At 48.0% G+C, this 24558-nt stretch overlaps 7 protein-coding genes, 1 non-coding gene and 1 pseudogene across 8 annotated transcripts; 5 read left to right on the forward strand and 4 right to left on the reverse strand.

Annotated features, from left to right (window-relative positions):
• Window positions 1-2154: 2154 nt before the first annotated feature.
• LOC101780959 lies at window positions 2155-2996 on the forward strand. Its single transcript, XM_004969402.3, has one exon. It carries the CDS (start codon window positions 2372-2374, stop codon window positions 2840-2842), a length of 471 nt encoding a protein of 156 aa, XP_004969459.1. The 5' UTR covers window positions 2155-2371; the 3' UTR covers window positions 2843-2996.
• Window positions 2997-5394: 2398 nt separating this feature from the next.
• Window positions 5395-8804, reverse strand: LOC101781369 (lipid phosphate phosphatase 2). The gene is made up of 7 exons (XM_004969403.3): window positions 8303-8804; window positions 8090-8177; window positions 7831-7940; window positions 7639-7732; window positions 6248-6436; window positions 6054-6113; window positions 5395-5716 (listed from the first exon to the last, which is right to left on the reverse strand). The coding sequence occupies exons 1-7, from the start codon at window positions 8738-8740 to the stop codon at window positions 5580-5582; spliced, it is 1116 nt and encodes a 371-aa protein (XP_004969460.1). The 5' UTR covers window positions 8741-8804; the 3' UTR covers window positions 5395-5579.
• A 952-nt stretch (window positions 8805-9756) lies between these two features.
• Window positions 9757-11099, forward strand: LOC105914419 (annotated as a pseudogene).
• A 1117-nt stretch (window positions 11100-12216) lies between these two features.
• LOC101782169 (high mobility group B protein 14) lies at window positions 12217-14935 on the forward strand. The gene is made up of 5 exons (XM_004969404.3): window positions 12217-12585; window positions 13393-13450; window positions 13522-13566; window positions 14482-14562; window positions 14637-14935. Exons 1-5 carry the CDS (start codon window positions 12233-12235, stop codon window positions 14673-14675), a joined length of 576 nt encoding a protein of 191 aa, XP_004969461.3. The 5' UTR covers window positions 12217-12232; the 3' UTR covers window positions 14676-14935.
• A 246-nt stretch (window positions 14936-15181) lies between these two features.
• On the forward strand, window positions 15182-15254 carry TRNAR-ACG. Its single transcript has one exon. It is a non-coding gene; the product is annotated as a tRNA-Arg (tRNA).
• Window positions 15255-15389: 135 nt separating this feature from the next.
• LOC101782986 (GDSL esterase/lipase At4g10955) lies at window positions 15390-18537 on the reverse strand. The gene is made up of 4 exons (XM_004969406.2): window positions 18242-18537; window positions 17486-17667; window positions 16694-16932; window positions 15390-16607 (listed from the first exon to the last, which is right to left on the reverse strand). Exons 2-4 carry the CDS (start codon window positions 17504-17506, stop codon window positions 15566-15568), a joined length of 1302 nt encoding a protein of 433 aa, XP_004969463.2. The 5' UTR covers window positions 17507-17667; window positions 18242-18537; the 3' UTR covers window positions 15390-15565.
• LOC101782577 (uncharacterized protein At4g18257) lies at window positions 17648-19796 on the reverse strand. Its single transcript, XM_022826708.1, has 3 exons — window positions 19438-19796; window positions 18312-18556; window positions 17648-17667 (listed from the first exon to the last, which is right to left on the reverse strand). Exons 1-3 carry the CDS (start codon window positions 19794-19796, stop codon window positions 17648-17650), a joined length of 624 nt encoding a protein of 207 aa, XP_022682443.1.
• A 415-nt stretch (window positions 19797-20211) lies between these two features.
• LOC101784058 lies at window positions 20212-21915 on the forward strand. The gene is made up of 3 exons (XM_004969409.3): window positions 20212-20504; window positions 21165-21233; window positions 21313-21915. Exons 1-3 carry the CDS (start codon window positions 20324-20326, stop codon window positions 21621-21623), a joined length of 561 nt encoding a protein of 186 aa, XP_004969466.1. The 5' UTR covers window positions 20212-20323; the 3' UTR covers window positions 21624-21915.
• A 308-nt stretch (window positions 21916-22223) lies between these two features.
• Window positions 22224-24064, reverse strand: LOC101783391 (cytochrome b561 domain-containing protein At2g30890-like). The gene is made up of 4 exons (XM_004969408.4): window positions 23409-24064; window positions 23088-23249; window positions 22853-23001; window positions 22224-22762 (listed from the first exon to the last, which is right to left on the reverse strand). The coding sequence occupies exons 1-4, from the start codon at window positions 23544-23546 to the stop codon at window positions 22453-22455; spliced, it is 759 nt and encodes a 252-aa protein (XP_004969465.1). The 5' UTR covers window positions 23547-24064; the 3' UTR covers window positions 22224-22452.
• Between the last annotated feature and the right edge of the window lie 494 nt (window positions 24065-24558).

The raw sequence follows: 24558 nt of genomic DNA on the forward strand, positions 1-24558 counted from the left end.
TACACATGTGCTGAAGATAAGTTTTTCATCCTATTACTTTTGCACAAGATGAACTAAAATTGTTGTCCACTTTAAATACTTTGGGTTATAATGAATTTGATATTATGTGCTATCTAAATTGTCTAAAAGAGAAACTTAAATTTGATTCTAATTTGCCAAGTTTTAATCATTGTTTGCTTCATGCAATTGGCAAATATAACAACAAAGGAGAATATTTGGTGCATAAAGTTTATTTTTTTCTCTAATCTCAAATATCCTTTTGAGCTGCAATACCATGATCAAATAGGGAGCTGCACTAACACTAATAATATCTTGCAAAGTTTTCCCAATTTTTCCTCTGTGCAACAGGGTCAGCCCGAAGAAGGGGAGCATTGCTGGTTGTGGCCGTGCAGCATAGCCGTCGCTCCATGTTCCAACATCAAAGCAAGCACCTTTGAATACCATTGGAGTAAGTCGAGGACGACTTGCAACCAAGAAGGGGAGAATGATGAGGACATCACCTGCTCGGATGCAACCATATTAGCAACTTTTGATTCAAAGGTGAAATAATTCTTTGTCATGATTGTATTTGATACATTTGATGAATTGATGATGCACCATGATGTGTGTTCATTGTCATTTTTAGAAATACACACATGGATTAAAAAGAGTGTTAAACACACATGGAAGGCATGGAGGTCCAAAGAAATTGATTGGGGACCAAGTCCAAGAATTCCCAGCGTTCCTCACTAGGCCACCACGTCACTTTGGCCCAAGGAAAGAAAGAGATCAAATCCAACACGTTTCGGAGTTGGATTCAGACTGCAGAACAACACCAAATTACGACAGTCACCACAGTCGTATACGTACTCGGATTTGGACGTTCAAGTATTTCATGGAAACCTTATCAAGTTTATTTTCATATGGATCCGGACTCATGTCCATATCTCTTCTGAGGCGGCAGCAATCATTGTTTTTACTACAGAGGCCTTTATGGTGTTGTGTCATCTTATTTTGGCCCAATGGGTAGTGTATCAAGTTGGGTCCATTAATGACGCATCCTAGGGTTGGAGCATGACCCCAACACCCTGATGGTCGTCCTTCTACGTTCATATACCCCTTAGCCGCCACAAAAAATAGTTGGATTTTGTTTAGATGAAAGTTTAGCTATTGCTATTTCCTTGTAAACGTGTGTTGATTAGACCATCCGATTTGCTTGATTCAGAACCTCAAATTCGAGTGTATCATATTCATCTCTTGGGCAAGGTCTGTGCATTATTTGCTTGTCCACTTGTTCTTGCTGGTTTTTTGATTTGCTTGTGAGTTCAAAATTGTTCTTAGCACGATAAGAACAACAATAAATTAGAGCCGTTGTAGCTGTCGCTAAGGCATAGCACCCCTATTGGTCGTTGTACGTCGGATCCATCCGAAATCGGATTATCCCCGCTCACCAAAAGATCAAAAACAAACGTTCGTATCTGACCAAACCATTCCCATCCTTACCGGCCACTCCCTCTCCAATCCCGCTCCGTCGTGCCGCCCCCCAGGTCGGAAAACCGTGACAAAACGTGCGGCGGCCGAGAGCGAACAAAGTGGGCACGGAATGCCATCCTTCCCAGCCAGTTCGGCTCCAGCCTGGCGCATCCCGGCCCAGCCAGCGCTCGTGCCTGCGAATCATCGAACACCTGTAAAAACTTCCGCTGACTGCTACCTGACCGTTCTGCACGCCCTGTTTCGTTCAGATACATCCTCACGTTCTTTTTTCGCATCAGTCAGAGGCAAAGGGAACCAAGAGGAAAAGAGTAACGAAAATTAATCAAACACTTAAAAGTCTAGAACTGCACGACTTCAGACCTCTTTTGATTCTTGCTTGACGGCCAGCAATCGCTTGAAGATTTTCCTTTTTTAAAATTCGGTTTGAAACTCTACCTTCTCGAATGAGGTTTCGTTTTCACGAGATATTGTTTAGCTTCTGGAAGGTCACGAATTTATGTCTCCGAGTTACTGCACGTATACATATCTCCAGGAGAAATACGTATCGGTCAGTTTGCCGTCGCGATACCAACGGTTCGAAACCAAGCCAGCAACATGCCAATAAACGATGAGCTGTACTCTCCTTGTACAACACACGGAGCGGAGTACGTATAAAGTATAAACCCCTGCCCCAGGGTGCAAAATGCAAACCGCCGCGAGAGCAGAGGACTCCGGCCTCCGGGACTCGGCGCGAAACCGGTTTCCTTTATAACCCCAGTCGTGACGTCCCCGGTCTCCGCACGGCCCGCCCGCCGTCCCCTGCAGCTGCACCGCTGCACGTCGCCTCTCCCACTTCTCCCGTCCCGTCAAAGAATCTCCTTCACCGACGACTCCTCCGACTCCCGACTTCCCGGCGTCCATGGCCATGGCCGTGCATCATCATCAGATGGACATAGCGCCGGCCGAGGGCACCTCCCCGGCGGCCGCCACCGGCGCGGCGGTGCGGCAGCGCAGGTGGTGGCTCCGGCGGATGTACTCGCCCGTGGGCGTCGCCGAGCGCGAGCAGGGGGCGGTGACGGCTGCCGTGGACGCCGCTGCGGACGACGATGGCGGCGTGGCGAGGAAGCCGCGGCGGGGCGGGTGGCTGCGTCGGCTGGTGCCGCGGGAGCACGCGCTGCGGCGGCGGTGGAAGCTGCTGAGCGGCGCGCCGTCGAGGCTGGCGGCCGGGCTCCCGCGGTGGAAGCGGATGCCGAGGCGGCTGTCCGTCGGAGGAGGCTGCGCGTCGGCGCTGCTCGACGCCGCCGCGTTCCGCGTCATGTACGTGGTGGAGGCCGTCGTGCTCGGCCTCGCGCTCTCCTGCTTCTTCTGCTGCTGCGGCTGCCAGATATGATAGCACCGCGCAGCCGCCCTTCTTGCTCGCCTTCTTCCGATCCGCCGATGGGTGGGCATGTAATTTTCGCCTGGTCTCTCTAATTATTGTTTGCTGTTTTCATTACGGTGTAAAGTTTCGCATCCTTGAAATTTCCATTCGCGACATCGATTTACTTGATGCGTCCTTCGAACGTTCTTGGATGAAAAAGAACGGCGGCGTGGACCGCGCGTTGCTTCCGGGGCGCGAACGGCCGGGCTTGCTTGCATAACGCGTCCGACATTTGCCAAGGCGGCGCCGCCGCCTGCGAACACGGTGTATGTCAGTACGTTTGCCGATCACCATGGCCTGCTGCGCTAGCAACGATTGCGCCGCCGTTATGGCGGATATCTCTGCAATTGGCAGCGGGGGAAATTTTCAGCGCTAAGTATTTCGTTAGTAAAAAATTATATACTCCCTCCGTTCCAAATTATAAGTTATTCCAACTTTCTTGAAGGGTCAAACCATTTTGTATTTGACCAAAATTATAGATAGAATCACAAATATTTATGGCACCGAATAAATATACTATAAAATATATTTAATTAAGAAACTAATTGTCCTTATTTGGTATCATGAATGTTAGTGCTTTATTGTATAAATTTGGTCAAACTTGAGATGCTTTGACTCTCCAAGAAAATTGGAATGACTTATTATTTGGAATGGAGGGAGTACAAGGTTTACCATATTTCATTGAACTTTGTTTAAATTTGTTTGAATTTTATTTCAACTTTGTTTAGATTTTGTCTGATATTTACGATATATGACTCTAAAGTCTGAAATATTTCTTTTCTCGTGCATTTGAGCTTGTAAGAAAAACAAGAGTGAAACACATGATTTTGCAGAGTGATGTGTCCATCAATTCAAATGTGTAGAATCTATATCATCTGTTTTCATAATAACATAACAAAATCAATCTATTTATGGTGGGTGGGGGCATATGTCCTCTTAGTTTTGATCATCATATATTCCTTATATTTTTATAAACTAGATAAAATTTTAACACTCAACTATACTCTAAGTCATATACAACCATGTTTAAATCCTCAACTATATCTTGAGTCTCATACAAAACATAGTTATGGTGGCGAATATTGAGCCAATAAGGGGGCAATGAGGCCTACATAGACACGACATGACATTCTAATTGCTGATATTGAAAGATTGGTCAACACAAGCATTGAAACTACCCCTTTTTCTTTATTAGTTGTGTCATAAAACTTTCATATTTTTGTTAGAAAAGAATTAAACTTTTCTAAACTTTCAATGTTAATATCTCCATGTTCCTGAACAATTTGCTAAAAGAAAATTATTTTATAGAACCATCTTTTGAATTTTTTGAATCAGTACATAAATTATTGATACAAATATAAAGTTGTACCAAACAGTAATCAAATAATTGAGGGAGCGATAGGGATAACGGTATTCTAAACCCACATGTCCGGCAAAAAAAGGTTGTCTATATATTTTGTTACATTTGTTGAGTTGTAACAAATATAATTTGAAAAACATGACATGTTAGAAACAATTTAACCTAGGGTGCACACAAGTGGCTTCAAAGAAGACCGGATTGCAGTTTAGAGGATCTGATGGTTGTAAGGTGGGTTTAGGACAGAGTTTTAATTGAAACCTTTTCAATTCTTAAAGGCCAAAGTCGAAACGTACGTTAAACGTATACCAAAGGCGAAATGTTAAACTTAAATCAAAAGATATTATTTCTATTTTACATGGGGGATTAGGGATGTTTATGCCAGAGTTAATATCGACTAGAGAAAACATTAAGTGTAGCCCAAGATATAGTGATGCATATACTGCTTTCACTTTCACCATGTTTGTCTTCACCGAAGTGATTCCGACTCCGAAGCACAGTATTTGTCTTCACAGCAAAAAAAGCGCATCCCTCCCGTGATATTTGTAACCGGGCTGATGCCCGGCGGCCGGCGCCCTGGTGAAACGAAACCGTCCTTTACCGTGTGTCGAATCAAATCGGCAGGAACGGAGGAATCAGTAGTTTACAAATTCACGTCGTTTTCTCCGTGCGCTACCGAAATATCCACCGCGGCCAGCGCGGTTAAGATATCCTGCAGTAGTGGAGTCCACATCGGGGCACCTGAAAATCGAGGAACTCCCCGGCTTGTTTTTGCTCAGCTAGATCACGAATGGGAGCATGGCTTCTTGCTAGTGGGGATAAAAAGGGGGTCTTATCTGCAGTCATTTCCCTTTCCAACACCGCGCGGGAGAAGAGGAGGCTAGAAGGATAACAAGCGTACGATCAGCAGCGATGGAACCGAAGGAGCAGAGCTGGTGGTCGAGCGTACGGGAAAACTATAGGCTGGGCAACGGCCGTCGGCCGGTAGGGTGCGCGAGGTGTCATCAGCGAGCAGGTCAGCCGGGGGTGCAGTAGTGGTCTACGGGCAGTCAAGATTGGAAATCTGGAAGACGCTGAAAAACTGGAGCAGCGTGTCAGACGCAGCTGCCCATATGGTCAGCACAAAAACCCATCCGGTGGCGGTTTGTAGGAAAAACACCATTTATTAAATTTCAACTGCTGCACATAAAATCGAATATATACAGATTCCAAAGAATAATACAGATATTCACAACTGGAGTTTCAGAGCATGCGTGGGAGGATCACGTCAGTAGTCTTCGTCAGTGATGACCTGCAAATTAACGTAGTCACACAAAGCTACGGGGACTTCTGTACACCATATTGTTCCTGCTACAACTGGCCTCTCCGGCCGGCTTCCAACGCAACCAGTTCGTGGCTCGTGGGCGCTCCCATTTCTGTGGGTACCTGCGTTCGGCTCTCCTCCTCCTGCTCGGTGATGAACCTGAAGTGCGCGTGCGGCCACGAACCTGCCATCACGCAGACAGTCAGGGCACGCGTTTGGTTTACTACCTTGTTTTCACCCATGGCAGGGCAAACAAATGGACGTGCGGGCGTGCGTCTGGAAGCATTATTGTGCTGAAATTTCAGAATTCTGCTACATTTTGCATCGTAGCGCTCGTTATGATGTTGTATTATATGGCAGGCGCATGCAGAGCCTCAAGATTCGGCGTGTTTTCAGAGTTCAATCAGATGTCTTGTTCTAGTTTTAGCCCTTTTTTCATCAGAGTATCCTCATCAATGCAGCACCTCGCAAGGATACGTGCGATGTGCGACTGCACTGAGGCAAAGGGAAATGAGGTATACCTTTCTCGTCTGACGGAGCTGGGAAGAACTGGAGGTAGCAAACTGAAGCAACCACCAATCCTACATGAACGTACATGACAGTTGACAGACCCATCAGCACCAAGGAAAGACGATCAAGGGAGTTTCAGAGCAGTGACCGAAGGGCCTGCTGGTAAGCTAGCGCAATGGTATGGTATGGCTCGAGAAACACCAACCGAGGACGCCGCCGGCGCAGACATCTTGCCAGTGGTGCCAGTAGTCATCCACCCGCGAGATGGCAACCATCGCCGCCAAGACCAGAGGCAGGAGGACAACGCAGAGCTTGGCAACGTGCCCCCGACGGTCGAACACGGTGATCTTCCCGGCGAGGTACCATGACAGGAACCCCAGGCCGGCAAATGACCCTGATGACAGGGAACACGAAAATGTTGATTAGCCATTATTGCACTCGAGCAAGGGACTACTCCGTAGTAGATCATAATCTATTTCTCAGTGTCCCTCCCGCTGCCAATGATGATGGTCGTTTGGTTTGAGTGGGATGTCCGGACTCGGGTTCGAGCCCCTCATGATGTTGCATTGACAAAGGTTCCTCAATGTGCAAATCGTCTTCTTCTGCGGCCGCAAGAAGTGCAGATCGTCATCTCCCTTTTTTCTCGGAGCCTCAGACTATCCAGACCCTTTTGTATGATAGGAATTCGTTCTAATGTAATAGGTATTGCGTTTCGTCTAGAAACAGAACTTCAAAATATTCCTTAACTTGCATAAAATTTGGAGTTGTGTTAATATAAGTGAGCATGCATTTATTATTATTCTAAAAGCATCTTATATTATTTCATAGAAATTGGTGGTTATATAATCCTTATGTAAGGGCCATCCTATCCAACTTTCTAGCATTGGGATATGTTTAAGGCTTGGATGATTATCCTAATAGATTCCCACCATATCATAAGATTCACGTTCTTAAAATTGGCACTTTTCCAAACCCAGAAGACAGACAAAGACTTTTATGCGGTGTACTTAGGGGGTGTTTGGAAGGAGGTGCTAAACTTTAGCACCTTACTTTTAACACACTTTTAACACTTGAACTTCCAAACAGAGGTACTAAAAGGTGAGTGCTAAAGTTTAGCACCCTTGTTTTTTTAGCACACCCAAGGGGTGCTAAAAGGTGTTAATGGGTGCTAAAAGTGGTACCCTAAACCCTTTTTCCCTAGTTGCCCCCCTCTCTCCTCTCCACTTTTCCCCAAGCCAGTCATAAATGAGGGCAATGTAGTCATTTCTCACCCAAGGTGCTAAACTTTAGCACTGTATCCAAACAACCCCAAGTGCTAAACTTTAGCACTCCATATGAGGGTGTTAATTTTAACACTGTGCTAAAGTTTAGCATTGTGTATCCAAACGGAGCCTTATTTTCTATCGGCCCCCTACTGTATTTTTGTAAGACCTATAACTGGTGGCTAGTTACTTTAAATGCTTGGCTATAGGTTGTTTTTTTATTGTTTATCGCTTGATTCTTGAGGTTCTTAGAATGTGTTCTTATCGTTTTAGTAAAGAGGATGACTATTTTGGGGATCCACTGGTTGATATGTCGAGTGTGATTGTGACTCACATGAGGTGTGGCCACTCGGGAAACTCTTGTGCCCTTCCTTGATCGCGCTTGGATCGCCGTGGCATATCACTCCTGTGGTGACGTTGTCGTACACCTAGTAGACATCAAGAGGGACTCACTTTGGGTGGAAAACGAGTGCATTTTTTTAGTGGAAATCGGCAGCATGCGATCGAGGTGAGATTTATTTGTTACCGCTTTTCCATCGGGGAAGCAGCGCCAGAAGAAGTTTGGGCGCGGCCGGCCGACGGCGTCCTTGATCGCATCGGTCAGGACTCCGGTTATCACCACGGCAAATAGGATACCTGCTCCGGCGATCACCATGCCGTAATACAATGAGCACTATTACTTCTCTCTCTTTTTTGAAAGCCCAATACAATGAGCACTGTAATAAAAAGGAGCGGTGACAATGTACACATTGACCCTGGAGGAAGTACTAATAAAATGAAGTTACCTAGAATCGCATGGTGCAGATCGTACACGTTCCTCCGCCTTATGTAGACCATTAGGAAGATGACCACGGGCCCAATGACGGCAATGAGCTGCATATATATTCATGGCGACAAATATAAAATAACACGATTGGGCCACCGTACGTCCTCAAGAATATCATTCGTTCTTAATCAACGAGAAATTGCGAGGAAAGAGGTGAGATCGTTTGCCGCACCGGCACGGCCCAGACGGGGACGGTGTTGGTCTTCATGGGGTATCTGAGGTCGGCCATCATGCCGGCCCCCACGAAGCGGTGGAACGGCTCGACGAGGTTGAGCGCCCCGTCGACGGCGACCAGGAGGAACAGCGCGATCCAGTCACACACGTGCGACCGCAGCAGCCTCGGCACCGTCGGGAACGCGCACGGCCCCGCGGCGCCGCCCGAGCTCGTCGAGCCCCACATTGCCTCGTTCGATGCCATCGCCGCCGACGCGCTCCCGATCTGGCAATACCGAACACAACCGAACGGCGCTTCTGTCCTCCTCGGCGGGCTGCTCCTCTTCTTCTTCTTGCTGGCGGCGGATCGATCTGTTGGGCTAATCGGCATCATACCATATTTTATAGGGGCACGAGATCGGAAAACGATGATCGCAGGTGCGGCGATGGGCATCATTTGAGGGGGATTGCTGGGGAGTTTCTCTCTTCATAAAGGCCTGACTACTATTGATAGCATCTGCATGTTACTGCCGAGTTGGCTTTGGCTCCGGCCCAGTGCAGCACCGCGTCCGCGACGCGTTTGTGCCGTGTTTCGGGCGCGTGGCCGCTGCCCACCACATGTCCACGGGAGAGTGTGTGTACAGTATGATAGGACCGGACGCAGGAGTGCTTCGAAAGGCAGCCTCAAATTTCTAAGAAATTTCAGGGCATTGACTTGTCCCTCCCAAGTCTTCCCACGGTCAAGAGGTCGTTTCAAATATTTGGAAAGGTCGCTTCAAACCCTAAAGCGGGCAGATTCCAACCATCCCCTTGTTTACTTCCCTCCAAACTCCCAACTTTAACACTATGCAAAAAGAAGATTCCCCATCACATTAAATTTGCGGTACATGCATGGAGTACTAAATGTAGACGAAATCAAAAACTAATTGCACAGTTTTGTTGTACTTTGCGAGACGAATCTTTTGAGCCTAATTAGTCAATATTTGAACAATAATTCACAAATACAAACGAAACGCTACAGTGTCGCATTTATGGCAAAATGCCAATTTGGCACCTCCCAACTTAGGAAGTAAACAAGGGCCATATGTCCATATCCGGAGCAACAGTTGGCCAATTTCCTCTTCCTAGGCTGGTAAATATGCTGGTAAGCCTGCCGGTGTTCGTTTTGCAGGCAGTAAAATGTATGGGCGGTAGTTATCCAGTTTCCCGAACTTTAAAATGCACATTGAAACCTTTAAACTTGTTGGTCAAATCACAGTTACTTAGATTAAATGTCCACATGTCTGGCTGACGTGGAGCTAGGTGGGACCTCCTGACCCTCTCGTCCGCTCTTATCTCCTCTTCCTCGTCTCCCACAACATGAGTACGGGGTGGGGGCGCTCACTTGAAGCAGCGCGAGGGGTCGGTGGCGGACTTGTCGCAGGCACACGACGATGGCGGCGGACCCGCGCCAGTGGAGCAGACGGCGGCCCGATGCGGGGGACAGCGGCGGCCGCGCGCGACCCCACGTGGGTGGAGCGGACGATGGCGGTGGCTCTGCTCAGGCGCATGGCGGCGGCCATGCCTCGGCGCGGGTGGAGCTGGCGGCGGCGGGAGGGACGTCGACGGTGGCCCTTCGCGGGATTTCAGGGAAAGAGAACAGAGGAAGGGGATGCTCAAGCTGCTGGTTTGCTTTTCTTGTGATGGAGAAACGAGAGGAGGGAGAAATCAGCTAGATGTGGTCGATTGATTCCTACGGTGGAGGAATTCAGAGATTGGAGAGAAATCACAGAGATGCGTGAGGGAAATTAATGGCTTGCTTGCACGGTGGAGTGGAATCAGAGGAGAGATGGGTTCCCGCTACACTGCTTGCTTGCTTGGTCGATTGGAGATGGAGATCAGAGGGGCAAGGAGCTGCACGCTGTTGTTTATGTTAGAAGAAGAAGGCTTCACGATGAAGAAAAGACAGCGGCTCAGCGGGGGGATGACAGCGGCGGCCACCTCCTGCATAACATCGTCCGCCGCGGCAGCTGGCAGCAACGTCGCGGGAGGCGGTGGCGGCAAGAGGAAGGACGCCGCCGCGTCCACTGAGCCCTCTGCGGATGACATGGCTATGGTGCGCGACGGAGGTGGTGCGCCTCAAGCAGAAGCAGTGCACCATCAACGACCGGGTGGCCTCGAGCAGGAGACCGAGCGCTGGCCCAAGCAGATGCTCGCCTTCCTGAGGTCGTCGACGACCGCGATAGGCTGCACCGCCTCATCGGCGACGGGCACGGGCCGGGCGGCCGGGTCGCGCCTGGCACCGGCGAGCCGGCCACTGTGGAGGGCGGCGAGAAGCAGGCCAGGCTGCAGCTCGATGGCGACGGCGTGGGCTCGTTCGGCCGCGACGCCGTCAACTTTGACGAGTTTTACAGCAGCGGCGACGTTGCCGTGGATGCGGCCCCTGGTGGCGGTGGCGGCTGCTAGTTCGCATTCGGCGTCGACACAGGGTACTGAATGTCCTGCGGAAATGTGTGCGCTTACGCTGCCGGCAAGAGATCGAGGTGAGAAGTGGGTGAGGAGAAGGTTGGTGGACCTCACATGAGGTCCACATGTCATATCTAAGTCAGCATGCTATGCTTGCAATTTAATATGGAGATGGAGATTTGGATATCACGTGAACTTATTAGCAAGTTTAACGATGCTGATGCTATACTTGCAATTTAACACAGATTATGGAGATTGGACCTCACGTGAACTCATTAGCAAGTTTAAGGACGCTGATGTGTATTTTCGAAGTTTGTGCTTTTGCACGTAACAACGAACAAACACTAATCTCAGGGGTGTTTGGTTCTTTAGTCCGGACTAAAATTCCTGTCACGTCGAATACTAATTAGGAGTATTAAGCATAGATTAATTATAAAACCAATTGCACAGATGGAGGCTATTTTGCGAGACGAATCTATTAAACCTAATTAGTCCGTGATTTGACAATGTGATGCTACGGTAAACATATGCTAATTAGTCTCTATAATGTTTAATCATGAATTAATTAGGCTTAATAGATGCGAGAATTAGGCTTAATAGAGTCGTCTCGCGAATTAGCTTCTACCTGTATAATTGATTCTATAATGTTTAGTCATGAATTAATTAAGCTTAGTCATGAATTAATTAGACTTAATAGAATCGTATAGTTCTCCTAATTAATCTTCAATATTTAGTTCTCCTAATTAATCTCCAAAAATTCAATGTGACATATTAATCTCCAAAAATTCAATGTGACATGATCTAATCTCCAATATTTAGTTCTCCTAATTAATCTAAGTTCTCCTAATTAATCTAAGATCCACTTCTCCTAATTAATCTCCTGATCGCCCGCGCGCGCACGCACACGCGCACGCGCACGCACACGCGCACGCGCGCGCACGCACACCGCGTAACGCTTCTACCGTCGGCACCCCCCCGCCCCACCACCACACACACACACACCGCGTAACGCTTCTACCGTCGGTGAGCAGCAACCCACGGACGCACGTGTAGAGACTGAAAAAAACTGAATCACTTCTCACGTTACGCCGAGTAAGAGGATGAAGACAAGATAACTTCACAGAAGAAATTTTTGCTTCGGTATTGTAGGGCTTTCCCTCCTTCGAAAAGGTGGAGCCCTTCCAGAAATTCTCAGTGGCCCAGAGGGCCAAAGAGGGGGTTTGGAAATAGTTTTCAACCAGCAATTGACGCGCCTCGGTATGACCTCACTAGCTGCGTCATTGCCCCAAGCGCAAAGATGGTTTCTCTTCGTGCCCTGACCCCTCTTCTTATTCCCTAATCCCTCCCTCGCCCGTCCTCGCTAGCCGATGTGGTACAATTCAACGAAACCATCGCTCCATCGGCCGCACAACCATCGGCTATTCCCGCAACCATTTATTTGGGCTTCCGTGCTGCAACTGAGAGCCCAGTCAGAAGTGCCATGGGCTGGTGATGCGTCTGGCCCATGAGAGGTTGCGAGGCTGAGAGCTCAGCCAGCGTTCAGTCGTCTTCTCCAGTTCTCCCCACCTTTCCCCGTGCGCCTCTTCCCGTTCGCCTCTTCCTTTCATCTGGCTGCCGTTCTCCACTCCTCGAGCTCCAAACCTCGCGTAAACCCCAGCCCCCGCGTCGCGGAGGGGAAGGGATTTGCCTCCGCGGGATGAAGACGAGGTCGCAGACGGCGCCGAAGCCCCTCAAGATGGTGGCGCTGGCGCCCAGGCCCGGCAGCCCCAAGCGGAGGCCGAGGCCGAGGCCGAAGCCGGTGGGGAAGGGCGACCCCCGGGCGCCCAAGAAGCCCCCCACCGCCTTCTTCTACTTCATGTATGTACCCCGCTGCGTCTGCATCCCGTCTCTTCCCTTCTGTACCTGCGCGTGTTACTGCTCTGCCCGCGGCTCAGGGATTGACTGGTTCGCGGTATTAGGGGCTTTCTTGAAAGCTGACAGTATGGCGATTTTCTGCAGCACTTACCTCTCAGTAAGAGCTAAGTGTATGTTAGTGCTATGTGTTTATTCGCTACCCTCTGATGGCGATTTGTAATTGCTTGCATTTGATTTGGGATGCTGGGAGGTTAGGAACTTAGGATACTGGAAGCTTTTATTTGGTCATGCAGTTTGAATCCTCCTGGTGCTTGGTCAGAGTTCGCCTCTTAGCCATAGATCGGCTAGAGGCAGGTTTTAGTTTTTGAGATTCCGTCTCTCAGCTTCAGAAATTCAGAGCTGAGATTATTGGATAATATCAGATTAGTGACGTTTCCAGACGGCACCATTTCAGATGGACACAGCCCGTCTTTCTGATGTGAAGAACATCTGACTTGCCATTGAAATCAGCCTTTTATACTTAATCCAAAGTATACTGGGAACTGGTCGACTTTATCAGTGATTTATAAATAAAATCATATATGTTGTTGCTAGCAGAATTTTTTATGGTTGCAGAGTTTTAAGTTGCTGCTGAAGATAACGGCAATAATTGCATTCGATTTGTTTAACCTAAAGTCTTTATGCTGCATCCATCCACCTCCTCAAGGTTTCTTACATATCCTTAGGTGTAACACAAATGTGAAAGTTCTTTCTGTTGTTTGCCTTTGTGCGCTATGCCAATTTTTAATGAAGCTGTATGTTGTGTTGAAGGGAGGATTTTCGGAAGACTTACAAGCAAGAAAATCCAAGTGTAAAGTCAATGCAGGAAGTAAGTTTCCATCACTTTAGTGTTGGATCTTTAAACTTTGTAGTCTTCTAGTAATATATCTTGCACTGCAGATAGGGAAGGCATGTGGTGAAAAATGGAATACAATGGCATTTGAGGTCAGTATTTCCTCCTTACAGCCTGATAATAGTGATGCATTAGGTATTTACACAGAATGCTGCCTGCTGGTGTAAGTTGGTTAGTAACACCATCATGGTGGTGCGTATTTGAACACTGTGGAGTGGATATGTTTCGCATATAATTTTTTTCCCTGATGGATCAGTTTACAGAAAACAATACTTGGGGATCAGAAAATCTCTTTATTATATTTAATTTGGTTCACATCCAGCTTAAAATTTAAAGAGCATAAGCTATTGCCTTTTTTTTTCCCTTGAATGGTGAAGAAGCAAATTTCATTGGCGCCCATCTCTTATTTAAAGTATTTCTTGTCTATAGGCCAAGTGGTAGAACTAATTTCATTGTTTAATTTGCTCTAGGTATAGCAAATTAATTGTTGAGTTTATACTTTAGAGAATATGATGTTGGCATGGATTGTCTGAACTGTCAACTTTCCTTACCTACATTCTCAAAATGAATTTTCTGGGCACTGTAGCTTTGATTCAGTTGGACTATGGCATGTTTGCTGTTATTTTGTATTGGTCAAGTGGTGTATAGTTGCTAGTTCCTGTCTCAGTATTTGAGCTCCCCACTTGTGAGCAGACATTGTTTACTCAACCTTGCTTTGATGCAATCGAGCTATTCTCTTAATGTGCATGCTAGCAGACCACAAGGAAAATAAAAACAATGCGATTGTTTTTTCTTTTTTGGTAAGCAAAGTGACAGGAAGCTCTGCCTTTCATTTTTGGTAGATAGAGTATAAGAACATCAATGTTATACACTGCATCAATGAGCCGTATGATTGCTAATATAAAGATAACCTATGAATTCTTTCAAGCCAAAAATATTGAGTGCTCCTATATGGTTATGAAATTTGACTTTTTGAAAATATTAGTTTTCACTTGATTCATTTACAGGAAAAGGTGAAGTATTATGATATAGCTACTGAGAAACGTGCAGAATTTGAGAAGGCGATGATTGAATATAACAAGAAAAAGGTGAAATCCCATTTCTTATGGGTGAAATCATAATCATCTTCCACATCCTCATGTTTGTTTTGTTTTTCTATCAGGAAAGTGGAGAAATATTTGAGGATTCAGATTCGGGCTAGAGCTGAAGATTTTGCTATTCCAATTCCAGATGGTTCACCATTACTAGTTGAATCAATGAATTGTATATTACAGAACTGTGATTTGTAAGGCAATTTGTAGGTACTAGTAGTAGCCTTCAGTTCATGCACAATTGTATCATCTGTAATAGACTGGTTGTATTTAACTGACACCGAGTCACTGGTGGTTCTAGTCTGGACAGAATTTGCCAACTGCTCGATTTGTTCACACTTCACAAAGTATAGCCTATCCAGAAATCTGAGCTACCGTATCGCAGTTGCAGCTTGATGGTTGCCTAGTATGTGTTTGGGCATAGGGTTTGTCGCGATTGTCCTGTTCTAATGTGTCTTAAAGGTTGTGTGTCGGTTGCGCTTGGGAGGGATTTTCTTTTTAGCCCTCTTTTCTGTAACATAATATTCTTGATGTTTGAGAAAAAAAAATTATGGTTGCCTGGTAGGTTTGATTTGATTACGTTTATATAGTTTTCTCAATTACTCATCTCAGCAACGACTCCGTGGCCCAATGGATAAGGCGCTGGTCTACGGAACCAGAGATTCTGGGTTCGATCCCCAGCGGAGTCGTTTCTTATTTATTTTAACCTTTTTCTTCTGTATCGTTTTGGGGGTGATTCGTTGCGGAACCAAACACACCAGCAGCGCTGCTGCGGGTCTTCCATTCCTTTTTTTAAAGCATTTTTGGGGGTGTGCACGAGCTTGTATGTGAATTTCAATTGGCCACAACCATTGGCACACAACTATTTTGCATTTGGAATGCTAACATTCAATCAGGACGGGCTCATCAGTCATCATCCGTGTGCTCAGATCAGCATCACCAATGGCGTGTCTTTATTGCCCAAACTCTAAAGCCTTGTCAATGTCAAACTGCAACAGCCTCACATCTGCGGCGCGGCCGGCGGCGGCGCGTAGAGCGACCTGAGCTGGCGGTCGATGAGCTTGCTGTGGTTGAGCGCCACCTGCAGCTCGACGTCGTCGGCCCACCACTGCTGCAGCCCGTGCGCGTCCAGGAACTTGGTCGGCCCCTTGGACACCAGCACCATCCTCGCCAGCCCCGCCCTGCCCGTGCCCATGCCGTTGCCCCCTCCCGCCGTCACCGTGTTACCGCTCCCTCCTCCGCCGCCTCCTCTGGCCGTCACCGTCGCCGTCCCGGCCGTCGCGTCGGTGTAGTAGCAGCAGATGTAGTCGTTGGTGTTGATGTACAGGTGCGGCAGCCACTTGGCCGTCCCGGCGCGCTCCAGCGTCGTCGGCGCCTTCGCCGCCTCGCCGCCGCCCGCTTCCGCCGCGGGCTGCGCAGCCGCGGTGGAGCCCACGTAGGGCAGCCATGCGCGCACGCGGCCCCACATCTCGCCGGCCGTCTCGGCGAACCCCCTGAGGCTCGTGGCCAGCGACACGGACGGCGGGTTGAAGACGTGGCACTCCACGCACACGCCCTCCTTGGCCAGCGCCTTGCCCACCTGCAGTGCGAACCCGGCGCCCAGCGAGTGTCCCCCCACGCACACGCCGCGGGCGCCGTGCCTGCGCGCCGCGGCGCGCAGCGCGGCCAGCGCCCCCGCGAAGCGCACGGAACCCTTGAGGCTGTCCCAGGCGAGGAACCGGAGGTCGTCCGTGACGTCGCGCCGGAACGTGGCCCCGCTCAGGAGCGTGCCCCGGAGCGCCACGACGGCGGCCGGCGCGCCGGCGGGGCGGAACGGGGCGTAGCCGGCGAGCATGGCCTGGCGGTCCCACTCGAGCACGGCGCCGTAGATGGAGCCGTCGCGCTCGTCGACGAGCGTCTGGGAGAGACGGTACATGAAGTGGCGCCACCACTGCGGCGCCAGGCCCGTGCGCTCGTCGCGCTCGTCCTGCCGGTCCAGCTCCAGCAGGTACACCCCCTGGATGAAGCACGCGATCACCATCCGCCGGTAGTTGGGGTCCTTCCTGCGTGCATGCAGTGAACAGAATGTAACGCACAGCTCTGTAGCGAGCTTCGCGGAAACGAAGATGAGAGCAAGTGAGCAACTGACCAGCTTGAACGGAGGAGATCCCACCAGCTGGGGGACGACAGGTGCCGCGGGCCGTACACATGGAACTCGAACTGATTCGTCGCCGCCGCCGCCACGGCCTCGCCAGCTTTCTGGCTTGGCGACGCACTGCCCATTGTTCTCCGGTGAGGTCGTGGTCGTGCGGTTGTCCTCTCGGCTTTAATAGCACAGGGGAATAGTTTGGAGGCGGAGATATGCCGCCCAGCCGACTCCAGCAAGAACTGTTTGTACCAAATTGGAGAAAGAATCACAGAAAGCGAGAATGAACTTTTTATCCTTGGTTACTTTAAACCATCATCGGGCATTCGGGTCCTATCCAACCAAGGGAATATGGAACCTGTTGCTTCATCCTCTCGTCTCTACTTTACCAAGTTATTGCACAACTTTCTGACGACTAGAACTTAACAGCTATGCAAGTCTACAACATTATATTCGTCAACTGTTTGGCTTACGCATTACCACATATCGTACAGAAATGGAGACACACCAAACGTAATGGGAATATGCTCTAAAAATAACCAGACATAATAATTGGAATAAAGCTGAAGAAATATGGACTTATGGAGTGATGGTATAGCGAATGTCTCGGAAAATGAAGACGCCATTGCCTAGTTTTGTGTACAAGGAATGTTCTGCAGGACCAACTGTACATACAATCATCGTTTCCTGAGTTTGACTTTACTGGATCAAAGAAACACTTGCGAAGATGTTCTATCAGTTGCATGGTTGTATGATCTACTGCAGCAGCTACTCATAAGAAATGCGAGGACATACACTAGCTAGCTGGTAGGTCATCACTGGCTGAAGACGTCTGTTTTTCAGCAATCAACTTCTCCAGCCGTTTCTTGAGGTAAGCTTGCCTGAGTTTCTCCCTACGAGCAGCATCCTGCTCTTGTCGTCGAGATCTCACTGTTGAAGCCTTCTGCCTTGCCTCGCTTACTTCCTCATGAACCTCCCTGCAGATGTAACATGGTGTGAGTTAGTCAAAGGGCCAGTGACACATCATTGTCCAAAGAGGACAATGCCAAGTGAAATCATGGCGATAAAGTCGAGAAGTTTTGTTACATATTGAATTATTGATATCACCCGGTGGCAATGAAGTTCACTAATTTCACCATGACAGGAAAATAATATTGTTCAAAAATGATACCAGGCAACTATCAAACAATAGATATATCATATATAAGGGTCTTTTGTCTTGAGATTTCAAATCAGTTACCTAATAAACCAACTAGAAGTGACTGGACATAAAAGATAGTGGTCTACAATAAGCCAACACCCAAAATCTCATAATGAGAGCTCAATTCATGTTCACCATGCTGTCTGCATATGCACCTAGTGCTCAATTCATATCTCGCAATGACGTGTTAGGAATATAGTAACATTTCTTTAATTTCATTATTCATCTCTCATAGAGAAGCTAATTTACTTTGATCTCCATAGAATCAATGAACCACAAAAATGACAGTGAACTATGCATTATAACTTGATAAGTGTGTCAACGCAACCAATGTTCATAGAAAACAGTACCTCACAAAGCGTTTGTGCTCATCTCTGTCGATTGTAGTGCCTGCTCGACCAAGGCCCATCGGTTTGGCACCTGGCATAGAATCTTCATGATCATTTACTGGCTCAATGCCATCAGAGGCTCTGTGGTTGCTCTCTGGCATCTGAGGCTCATAGACACGATCAAAACTTTTTTGGAAGAAATCCACACAGTATTTCTCCTTGTCTTCTTCATCAGGTAGCTCGCCTCTGGATAATTTTTCATACAACTCTGCTTTCTTTTCTAGAGCCGCATAGCTTGCAGAACCATCTTTCACAGCTTTAAGCTCCAACTTATCTCTGTGACCAAAGAAAAACACAAACACAGAAACAATAGCTCTGTCAGGACTCAAAACTAGACAGCATGCACAAAAAAAGAATTGGGAATATGGCCATATGAGACTGACAACAGGATTAGCAGAAACATTTGCATCTAAACCATGACGCATGGAAATCCTGTATAAACAGTCAAATAACAGGGCTTGCGATGAATGAAAATGCTTAACTGTAAAGTAACAAAGAAAATTGTGGCTAGGGTGTCAGTTAATTGGCCAGGAGCAAGAATTTATTTAAAAGAAATTGGCATTTCATTCTGTCTCGTTAATTTCAATTCTACATTTTCAGAGAAAAACTAAACCGTGTTGTTTGGGACAAACCAAAGTCCCACAGCATGCCAAGTATTGAGCTCCATTGTTTTGTTTCTGGTAGTTCAATCGCGAAGAAAATGCTTGAAAAGTGTTCTCTTCTCATTCAATAAACAGTGTGAATCACATTCCCTGATATCTTAATGTTGCAAAAGGTGATCAGGTCAGTTATCACTTGACCATATTGATTACAAAATGACAAGGTAATATTGATACGATGGAAGATTAACTTTCCTAGTTTCCTACATTCCTAGCATCAACAAATATTGTTAAACACAACACAACCAAATCTTGTAAAAACTTTGCCGTGCTAAAGCCCTAAAAACATAAATTAGGACTATGTTATTGCCAAAGGATACAACTAGAGCTATTTGTTCCCAATCTTTTACCAAAGCTCTTATATTAGCCATATAGGGCATTAAATTTTATCAAGGGCACGCCCAGGTTCATCAATTCCACCCAAAATCACAACAAAATGGAAATGCAACAGTTGCAGTAACTGATTATTTGCGTGTACAAAGAGCTGAGGAAACGTACTTGTGGGCCCGGGCGTCAACGCCTGAGTTTTTGGCCCCCAGGGGATCCGAGGGAGCGGAGCGTATTTTGGCGCGGCGGAACTCCCCGCCGGAAGCGGCGGCTGTGACGGCACCAGGGGCGGTGGGGTTGCGGGCCTCCTCCTGGGTGCGGTAGAGCTGGGCCTTGAGGTCGAGGATGGAGGCGGCGCCCACGCCCTCGATGGCCTTGTGCTTCTTCGGCATCACCGCCGACTCCGTCAGCCACCCCAGCGACTCCATCCTCCGCTCCCTCGAGGCGCCCTGCTGCTCTGGAGGCGGAGGCTGCGGCTGCGTCTGCGTCGCGCCCGAGGAAGACGGCGCGGTCGCTGCCGGCGACGACATCGCAGCGGCGGTGGCCGTGTCGGGAGAGAAGGATCGGTGGGGATTGGGGAAAGAGAGGACTGCAGGAAGGTCGGCATGGGCGTTGGGCTGGGCTTCTGGCTTTTGGGAAGGCTGTGCTGTGTACTAGGGCCGTGCTCTCTTGGGCCAACTCCCAGGTCCACGCCGGCAATCCAACAACAGAAGAACCCAATCAGCAGGCTCTCCGCTCTCTCTCGTGTTTGTTCCAGAAAAAAAAATATTGTGGGCCCGTCAATCCGCTAGATCCAACGAAGTTGGAACAAACATGTGGTGTGGCGCGGCCGTGGCAACGCTTCATTCTCCCGGCCACGCCATTCTGTGGTGGGGACGAGCGGCACCACCGGCGACGCAAAAAAATGGGAATTTGAGTTTTTTTTTGTATGATTGGAATTTGATTTGAAATAGCCCTCGACGAACCTCTTTCTACTCCCTTCGGCGTTCGGCCCTTCCTCTCCACCTTCGCGGCAACCTACCTGCGCCTGCGAGCGTCGATCGATCCATTCGTCTCCATGGCGTGCAGCTTCTCCCCTTCCTCCGCCACGAGGCTACAGGCCGTGGACGCCGCCGCGGCGGCCGTGAAGAACGGCAGGGTTCCCATCAAGGCCTCCGTCGCCCCTGCGCAGAGGTCGCTCGGCTGCTGCAGGGCGACCGCGCGGCAGGAAGGCGCCACCAAGGAGCCTAGCGTCGCAGGTACCACACCGCATGCTCCTAGACTTGTCACTTTGATTGGAGTGATCCGTGCGTAGTAGGATGGTCTGCTCTAAAAAATTATCGCTTAGGTTTGATTGAGGTGCTTCCTGGCTTTATATGCACCGAACGAACATGACTTCGTGACATGAGTACACGGCTGCTTCGGTATCAATTTGTTCCCTTTGGAGAGAGCAAGTGGAAGTGTGTGCACGGATAGTTGTGTGTTCATATCACGTTCAGTAATTTCTTGAACAAGGTGGTCACAAGCGATATAGAGATGAAATAATATGTATAATGCTTTCAATTATAGGAAATCTAGAAAAATGTTTTCAGTTGTAGGATTTTTTTTTCTTTATATTTGCTTCATCAAGCGTATGAGATTTTGCTATTGGCGCTATATTGAAGAAATGTGAATCCAAGACAACGTTTGGTATGAGATTATGCTACTTATGTTCTTTTAAGAAAAATGAATGTAAACCCATTTCCTTGGCCATTTAAAACTAAATTTCAGATGAAACGCAGAAATGCCCATTCCCGAGTGTCAGATGTTTGAAGTGTGATTACTGCTGCTTCTTACTAATGTCAGATGTTTCAAGTACGACTGTTGCCATTTTGATTTACTAAATGAAGTGGCTAATGGTACCATGTTGTGTTTTGAAGTTTCTTCGGCCCGTACACAGTTGGACCTCCTGGAACAACTGACGTCCCCTACACTTGATGGCATTGCTGGTAAGTCTATGTTTACGCATATTTCGTTGTCATGCCTGATCCAAACGACTCTCACTACAACTAAGAAACGTTTCATCAGGCCTAGAGAATGGTACACTCCCTGAACCCCGTCAAGGCGCAACTATCCGCGAGCAGCTGTCGGCGCTGGCCAATGGTAAGGTTGACGAGTTCACCCTACCATTGGGCAAGAAGCTGAAGGAAGGCCTGAAGCAACTCAACCGTTTGACGGTGTCACAGAGGAGGAACATCAAGAGGCAGGCCATGCTTACCCAGGTCAGTGGACGGAATGACTCGGTGTTCTTCGCGACCGTTGGGGCATTTGTGCTCGTTCCACCTTTTGCCATTCTAGCTATTGCTGTCCTAACTGGTTATATCCAGCTCTTGCCTTGAACATGAAGGCGCAGGCACCAGGCAGGTTCTTTAACTTGTCATCTCCAGACTGTCATATAGGAAGATGCCTTTGCTCTGCAGTAAAACTGTGTATATATAGTAGCAATTTGTATGTGGGGTAAGTAGGTTTTGTGTTCAAGGTTGTAAGAACTTGATGTGGCATAGATTTAGCATAAGAAACATCTATGGATCGATATGAACACGAGGAAGAACACACATAGTACTGAATACAAACATAAATATAGGTGCAACATGTATCGAAAAAAAGGTAATGTGTGTTACAAATTTATAAGGTGATCTCTTCCAGTATTTAGCACTGTGAAATGCTGCATATCCTAAAGTGCTTTCTGACAAACCCAGAAAAAAAAAAGTGTGCACTCAGTCGCTCATAGAACATATCATTAGAACATGGATCCTGTATGTTCAAAAAAGAGAGAGAGCATGGATACTAAGCACGGTTCTGAACGTTTCGCCCCTGAAGACACGCTAGTATAATGCTACAGCTGTCTGCTATCGACATACAGCTAGTATAATGCTACAGCTGTCTGCTATCGACATACTGTCCAAATGGTTGGTCTAACCAAAACCCAAAAGGCGATATGCAAGATGCAACACCAGAGGCTCCAATCCTGAATCCTCTGCATTCTCAACTCAACTGTAAAAGCTGTACAATATTCTGGAATGCACACTCTCACTCTCACATGTTCTAAAGAACGTCACACCTCTCATAGCAAACAAGTTACCAAACCATTAGCAACATTACTATCTTCTTCAGCAAACTTTACAGCACCTCGCCTTCCATCCAACAATGCCTTTCCATTTGGAGATCTCACTCTTGCACCATAGCTAGCTCTTTCCGAAGGGTGGTCGGATAGGTTCTTCGGTTGTCGGTAGGCCTTAGCTGCTCAACGGAGACGTGCCCTTGCTTCATCATATAGCTCCATCTATCTATCATGAGGTAGGAGAAAGCCAGCAAGATGACCTCAACGGTGAGGAGGCCAGTCAAGAGCCTCACGCTCTTGGTGGTTTTCTCATGGTAGGTATGAAGGCCAATGTAGACGTTCACGATGCCCGTGGCGCAGATTGTGATTCCAAGGAACCAATGGAAGAAGTACCAAAGACTCCTCACCTTTACACCTCTGTAGAAATGAGATTTGATATGGATTAGATTCTTTTGTAGGAAATATGGAAAAAGTTGCTGCCGTGCATATGTAAGGTTGTATCCCCACCTTTCTGGCCTGAAGAATCCGATAATTGGCTGAAGCCACATGACTCCATACAGTGCCAATCCTACTCTTTGGTGACTGTTACTGAATGAGTTTTCAAAGTTCATCAAGGACAGTACCGCACCGCCTGTAGCAAGAAGGACAGCTGCAACCTGCGAACTCAATTGAGCACATGAGGAACGCTATAACAGAAGCATTGATAAGAAAATGTTGTCTCACGCAGAAGATGCAAACAGACCTGTGAAATGACATGGCAATAGAAGAGGAGTCGAATGCATCCGCCATTACGGGATTTGCTTGACATCCTGACTAGTATTATCCCTAATGGCATCAAGAAACCGAACGAAGTCCAATGGAACAATGCGTGTAGCTTGAGCTGAAATGATACTTTGGGTGTCATCTGGGGGGAAAAAACCAAGAATCTGCAATCAGTAGTGTAACACTGCTTGTACTGAAAACCATAGAACATTTGAATCAACAAAGACCAAGTACGATTCATAACTAACAGTGTAATTAAAAGATCTCAAAATGGATTCAGTAAAAATAACTTTCTGATTACCTCCAAAGGATTCCCGGTCTTGTTGTGGCTCTGATTGAGAGTCTCCATGGAATTCGATGCGCCATCGGACGGCACAAGAAGCGAAAGAATCACAAAGCTTGTGCGCACAAGGAGCAGCCTTCTCCCAGACGCTAGCATTTGTGTCAACCGATTGACCACCCCGATCAAAACAGCAACAAGCACGCAGAACTAACCTCCGGAGGGGCTCCTAAACCGGAGAAGGATCAACGGACACAAACACAAAGTCCCCTTGCCGACTCTGAACAGCTAGTGGCAGGAGAAGAGGAGTGGCAAACTCAAGCTGTGTGTCCCTCCCTTCCACACTCACTCATGCTGCCTCAAACTTCAAGAGTTCAGAGGCATCCTTTCTTCCAAACTTCTGAAAGGCTCCTTCACCTCGCAAGTCTCAAACGCACCAGAATCCCAAGAACGGGTGGAAGCTAAACAAACCAGTCTGAAGATGAACAATGAGATCGTCAGAAGCAACAGCTAATGGGATGGAGCACACGGTTCTAGATAGCGGGGGTGCTGCCGGTTGCCCTGTGGTTTGTGAGAGGTTTTGTTGGTATGATGATCATGGAAGCACCCCTTTTGCTCGGTGCTCTGCAATATATTATGGCACGCTCCGGTAGCTCTGCGTGGGGGGACCGACCGGGGGCGGAGGCGAAATGAGAGGAGGGTGGAGGCCTTTTGAGCGCATTTCGCCGAGCTTTTTACAGCTCCTGGGGTGTGATGATGGTGGTGTGGTAGGGCGACGAGGAGAGGCTTTTTCCTGTGTGTGGTAGTCCGGCTCCGGCACGGTGGTGCGGGACGCGGCAAGGAACTGATTGCACTCTCCGTTGTGTGCGCCTCCAGCTGAAACGCAGGGTCGTTTGGTTGGGTTGGGTGCTCACCGCTCAAGTGCCTCCCAGCTGTTCGTGGCGCCGGCCGGTGCCCGTCGGTGCCAGTGGAAACCGGCGGCCGGTCATCTCTTGTGCTCATGCATGGGCTTGTCCGAGATACCTCCTGGCTAGCTACGACTCGCATCTGGAGTTGCAGTCACTTTGGTTCGTGTGATTTTTGGCTGCAAAGGAGATTAGAGGAAAGGAGAAAACAACAGGTTGACAGTGGCTCTCCCCCGCGTGGCTGACGTGGACGGGCGGAACAGGCA

This window comes from Setaria italica, chromosome V (genome assembly GCF_000263155.2).
Source record: "Setaria italica strain Yugu1 chromosome V, Setaria_italica_v2.0, whole genome shotgun sequence".
NCBI lineage: Eukaryota > Viridiplantae > Streptophyta > Magnoliopsida > Poales > Poaceae > Setaria > Setaria italica.

Bases quoted from the DNA above. Each gene is read 5' to 3' on its own strand.
- LOC101780959 (XM_004969402.3), top strand. From the start codon at position 2,372: ATGGCCATGGCCGTGCATCATCATCAGATGGACATAGCGCCGGCCGAG.
- LOC101781369 (XM_004969403.3), bottom strand. From the start codon at position 8,740: ATGATGCCCATCGCCGCACCTGCGATCATCGTTTTCCGATCTCGTGCC. The intron at 6,437-7,638 runs GTGAGTCACAAT...CCCTGTCATCAG, and splicing joins CCCGAGTGGCCACACCTCAT to GGTCATTTGCCGGCCTGGGG. The intron at 6,114-6,247 runs GTTGGTGTTTCT...ACGTTCATGTAG, and splicing joins CTGCGCCGGCGGCGTCCTCG to GATTGGTGGTTGCTTCAGTT.
- LOC101782169 (XM_004969404.3), top strand. From the start codon at position 12,233: ATGAGAGGTTGCGAGGCTGAGAGCTCAGCCAGCGTTCAGTCGTCTTCT. The intron at 12,586-13,392 runs GTATGTACCCCG...GTTGTGTTGAAG, and splicing joins ACCGCCTTCTTCTACTTCAT to GGAGGATTTTCGGAAGACTT. The intron at 13,451-13,521 runs GTAAGTTTCCAT...CTTGCACTGCAG, and splicing joins GTGTAAAGTCAATGCAGGAA to ATAGGGAAGGCATGTGGTGA.
- LOC101782986 (XM_004969406.2), bottom strand. From the start codon at position 17,506: ATGACCTACCAGCTAGCTAGT. The intron at 16,933-17,485 runs GTATGTCCTCGC...TGGTACAAACAG, and splicing joins TGACCTACCAGCTAGCTAGT to TTCTTGCTGGAGTCGGCTGG. The intron at 16,608-16,693 runs GTCAGTTGCTCA...GCATGCACGCAG, and splicing joins GATCTCCTCCGTTCAAGCTG to GAAGGACCCCAACTACCGGC.
- LOC101782577 (XM_022826708.1), bottom strand. From the start codon at position 19,796: ATGTCGTCGCCGGCAGCGACCGCGCCGTCTTCCTCGGGCGCGACGCAG. The intron at 18,557-19,437 runs GTACGTTTCCTC...CTTTGGTCACAG, and splicing joins GTTGACGCCCGGGCCCACAA to AGATAAGTTGGAGCTTAAAG. The intron at 17,668-18,311 runs GTGCCAAACCGA...TTACATCTGCAG, and splicing joins TCATGAAGATTCTATGCCAG to GGAGGTTCATGAGGAAGTAA.
- LOC101784058 (XM_004969409.3), top strand. From the start codon at position 20,324: ATGGCGTGCAGCTTCTCCCCTTCCTCCGCCACGAGGCTACAGGCCGTG. The intron at 20,505-21,164 runs GTACCACACCGC...TGTGTTTTGAAG, and splicing joins CAAGGAGCCTAGCGTCGCAG to TTTCTTCGGCCCGTACACAG. The intron at 21,234-21,312 runs GTAAGTCTATGT...ACGTTTCATCAG, and splicing joins TACACTTGATGGCATTGCTG to GCCTAGAGAATGGTACACTC.
- LOC101783391 (XM_004969408.4), bottom strand. From the start codon at position 23,546: ATGCTAGCGTCTGGGAGAAGGCTGCTCCTTGTGCGCACAAGCTTTGTG. The intron at 23,250-23,408 runs GTAATCAGAAAG...TTTTCCCCCCAG, and splicing joins AGACCGGGAATCCTTTGGAG to ATGACACCCAAAGTATCATT. The intron at 23,002-23,087 runs GTCTGTTTGCAT...TTGAGTTCGCAG, and splicing joins ATTGCCATGTCATTTCACAG to GTTGCAGCTGTCCTTCTTGC.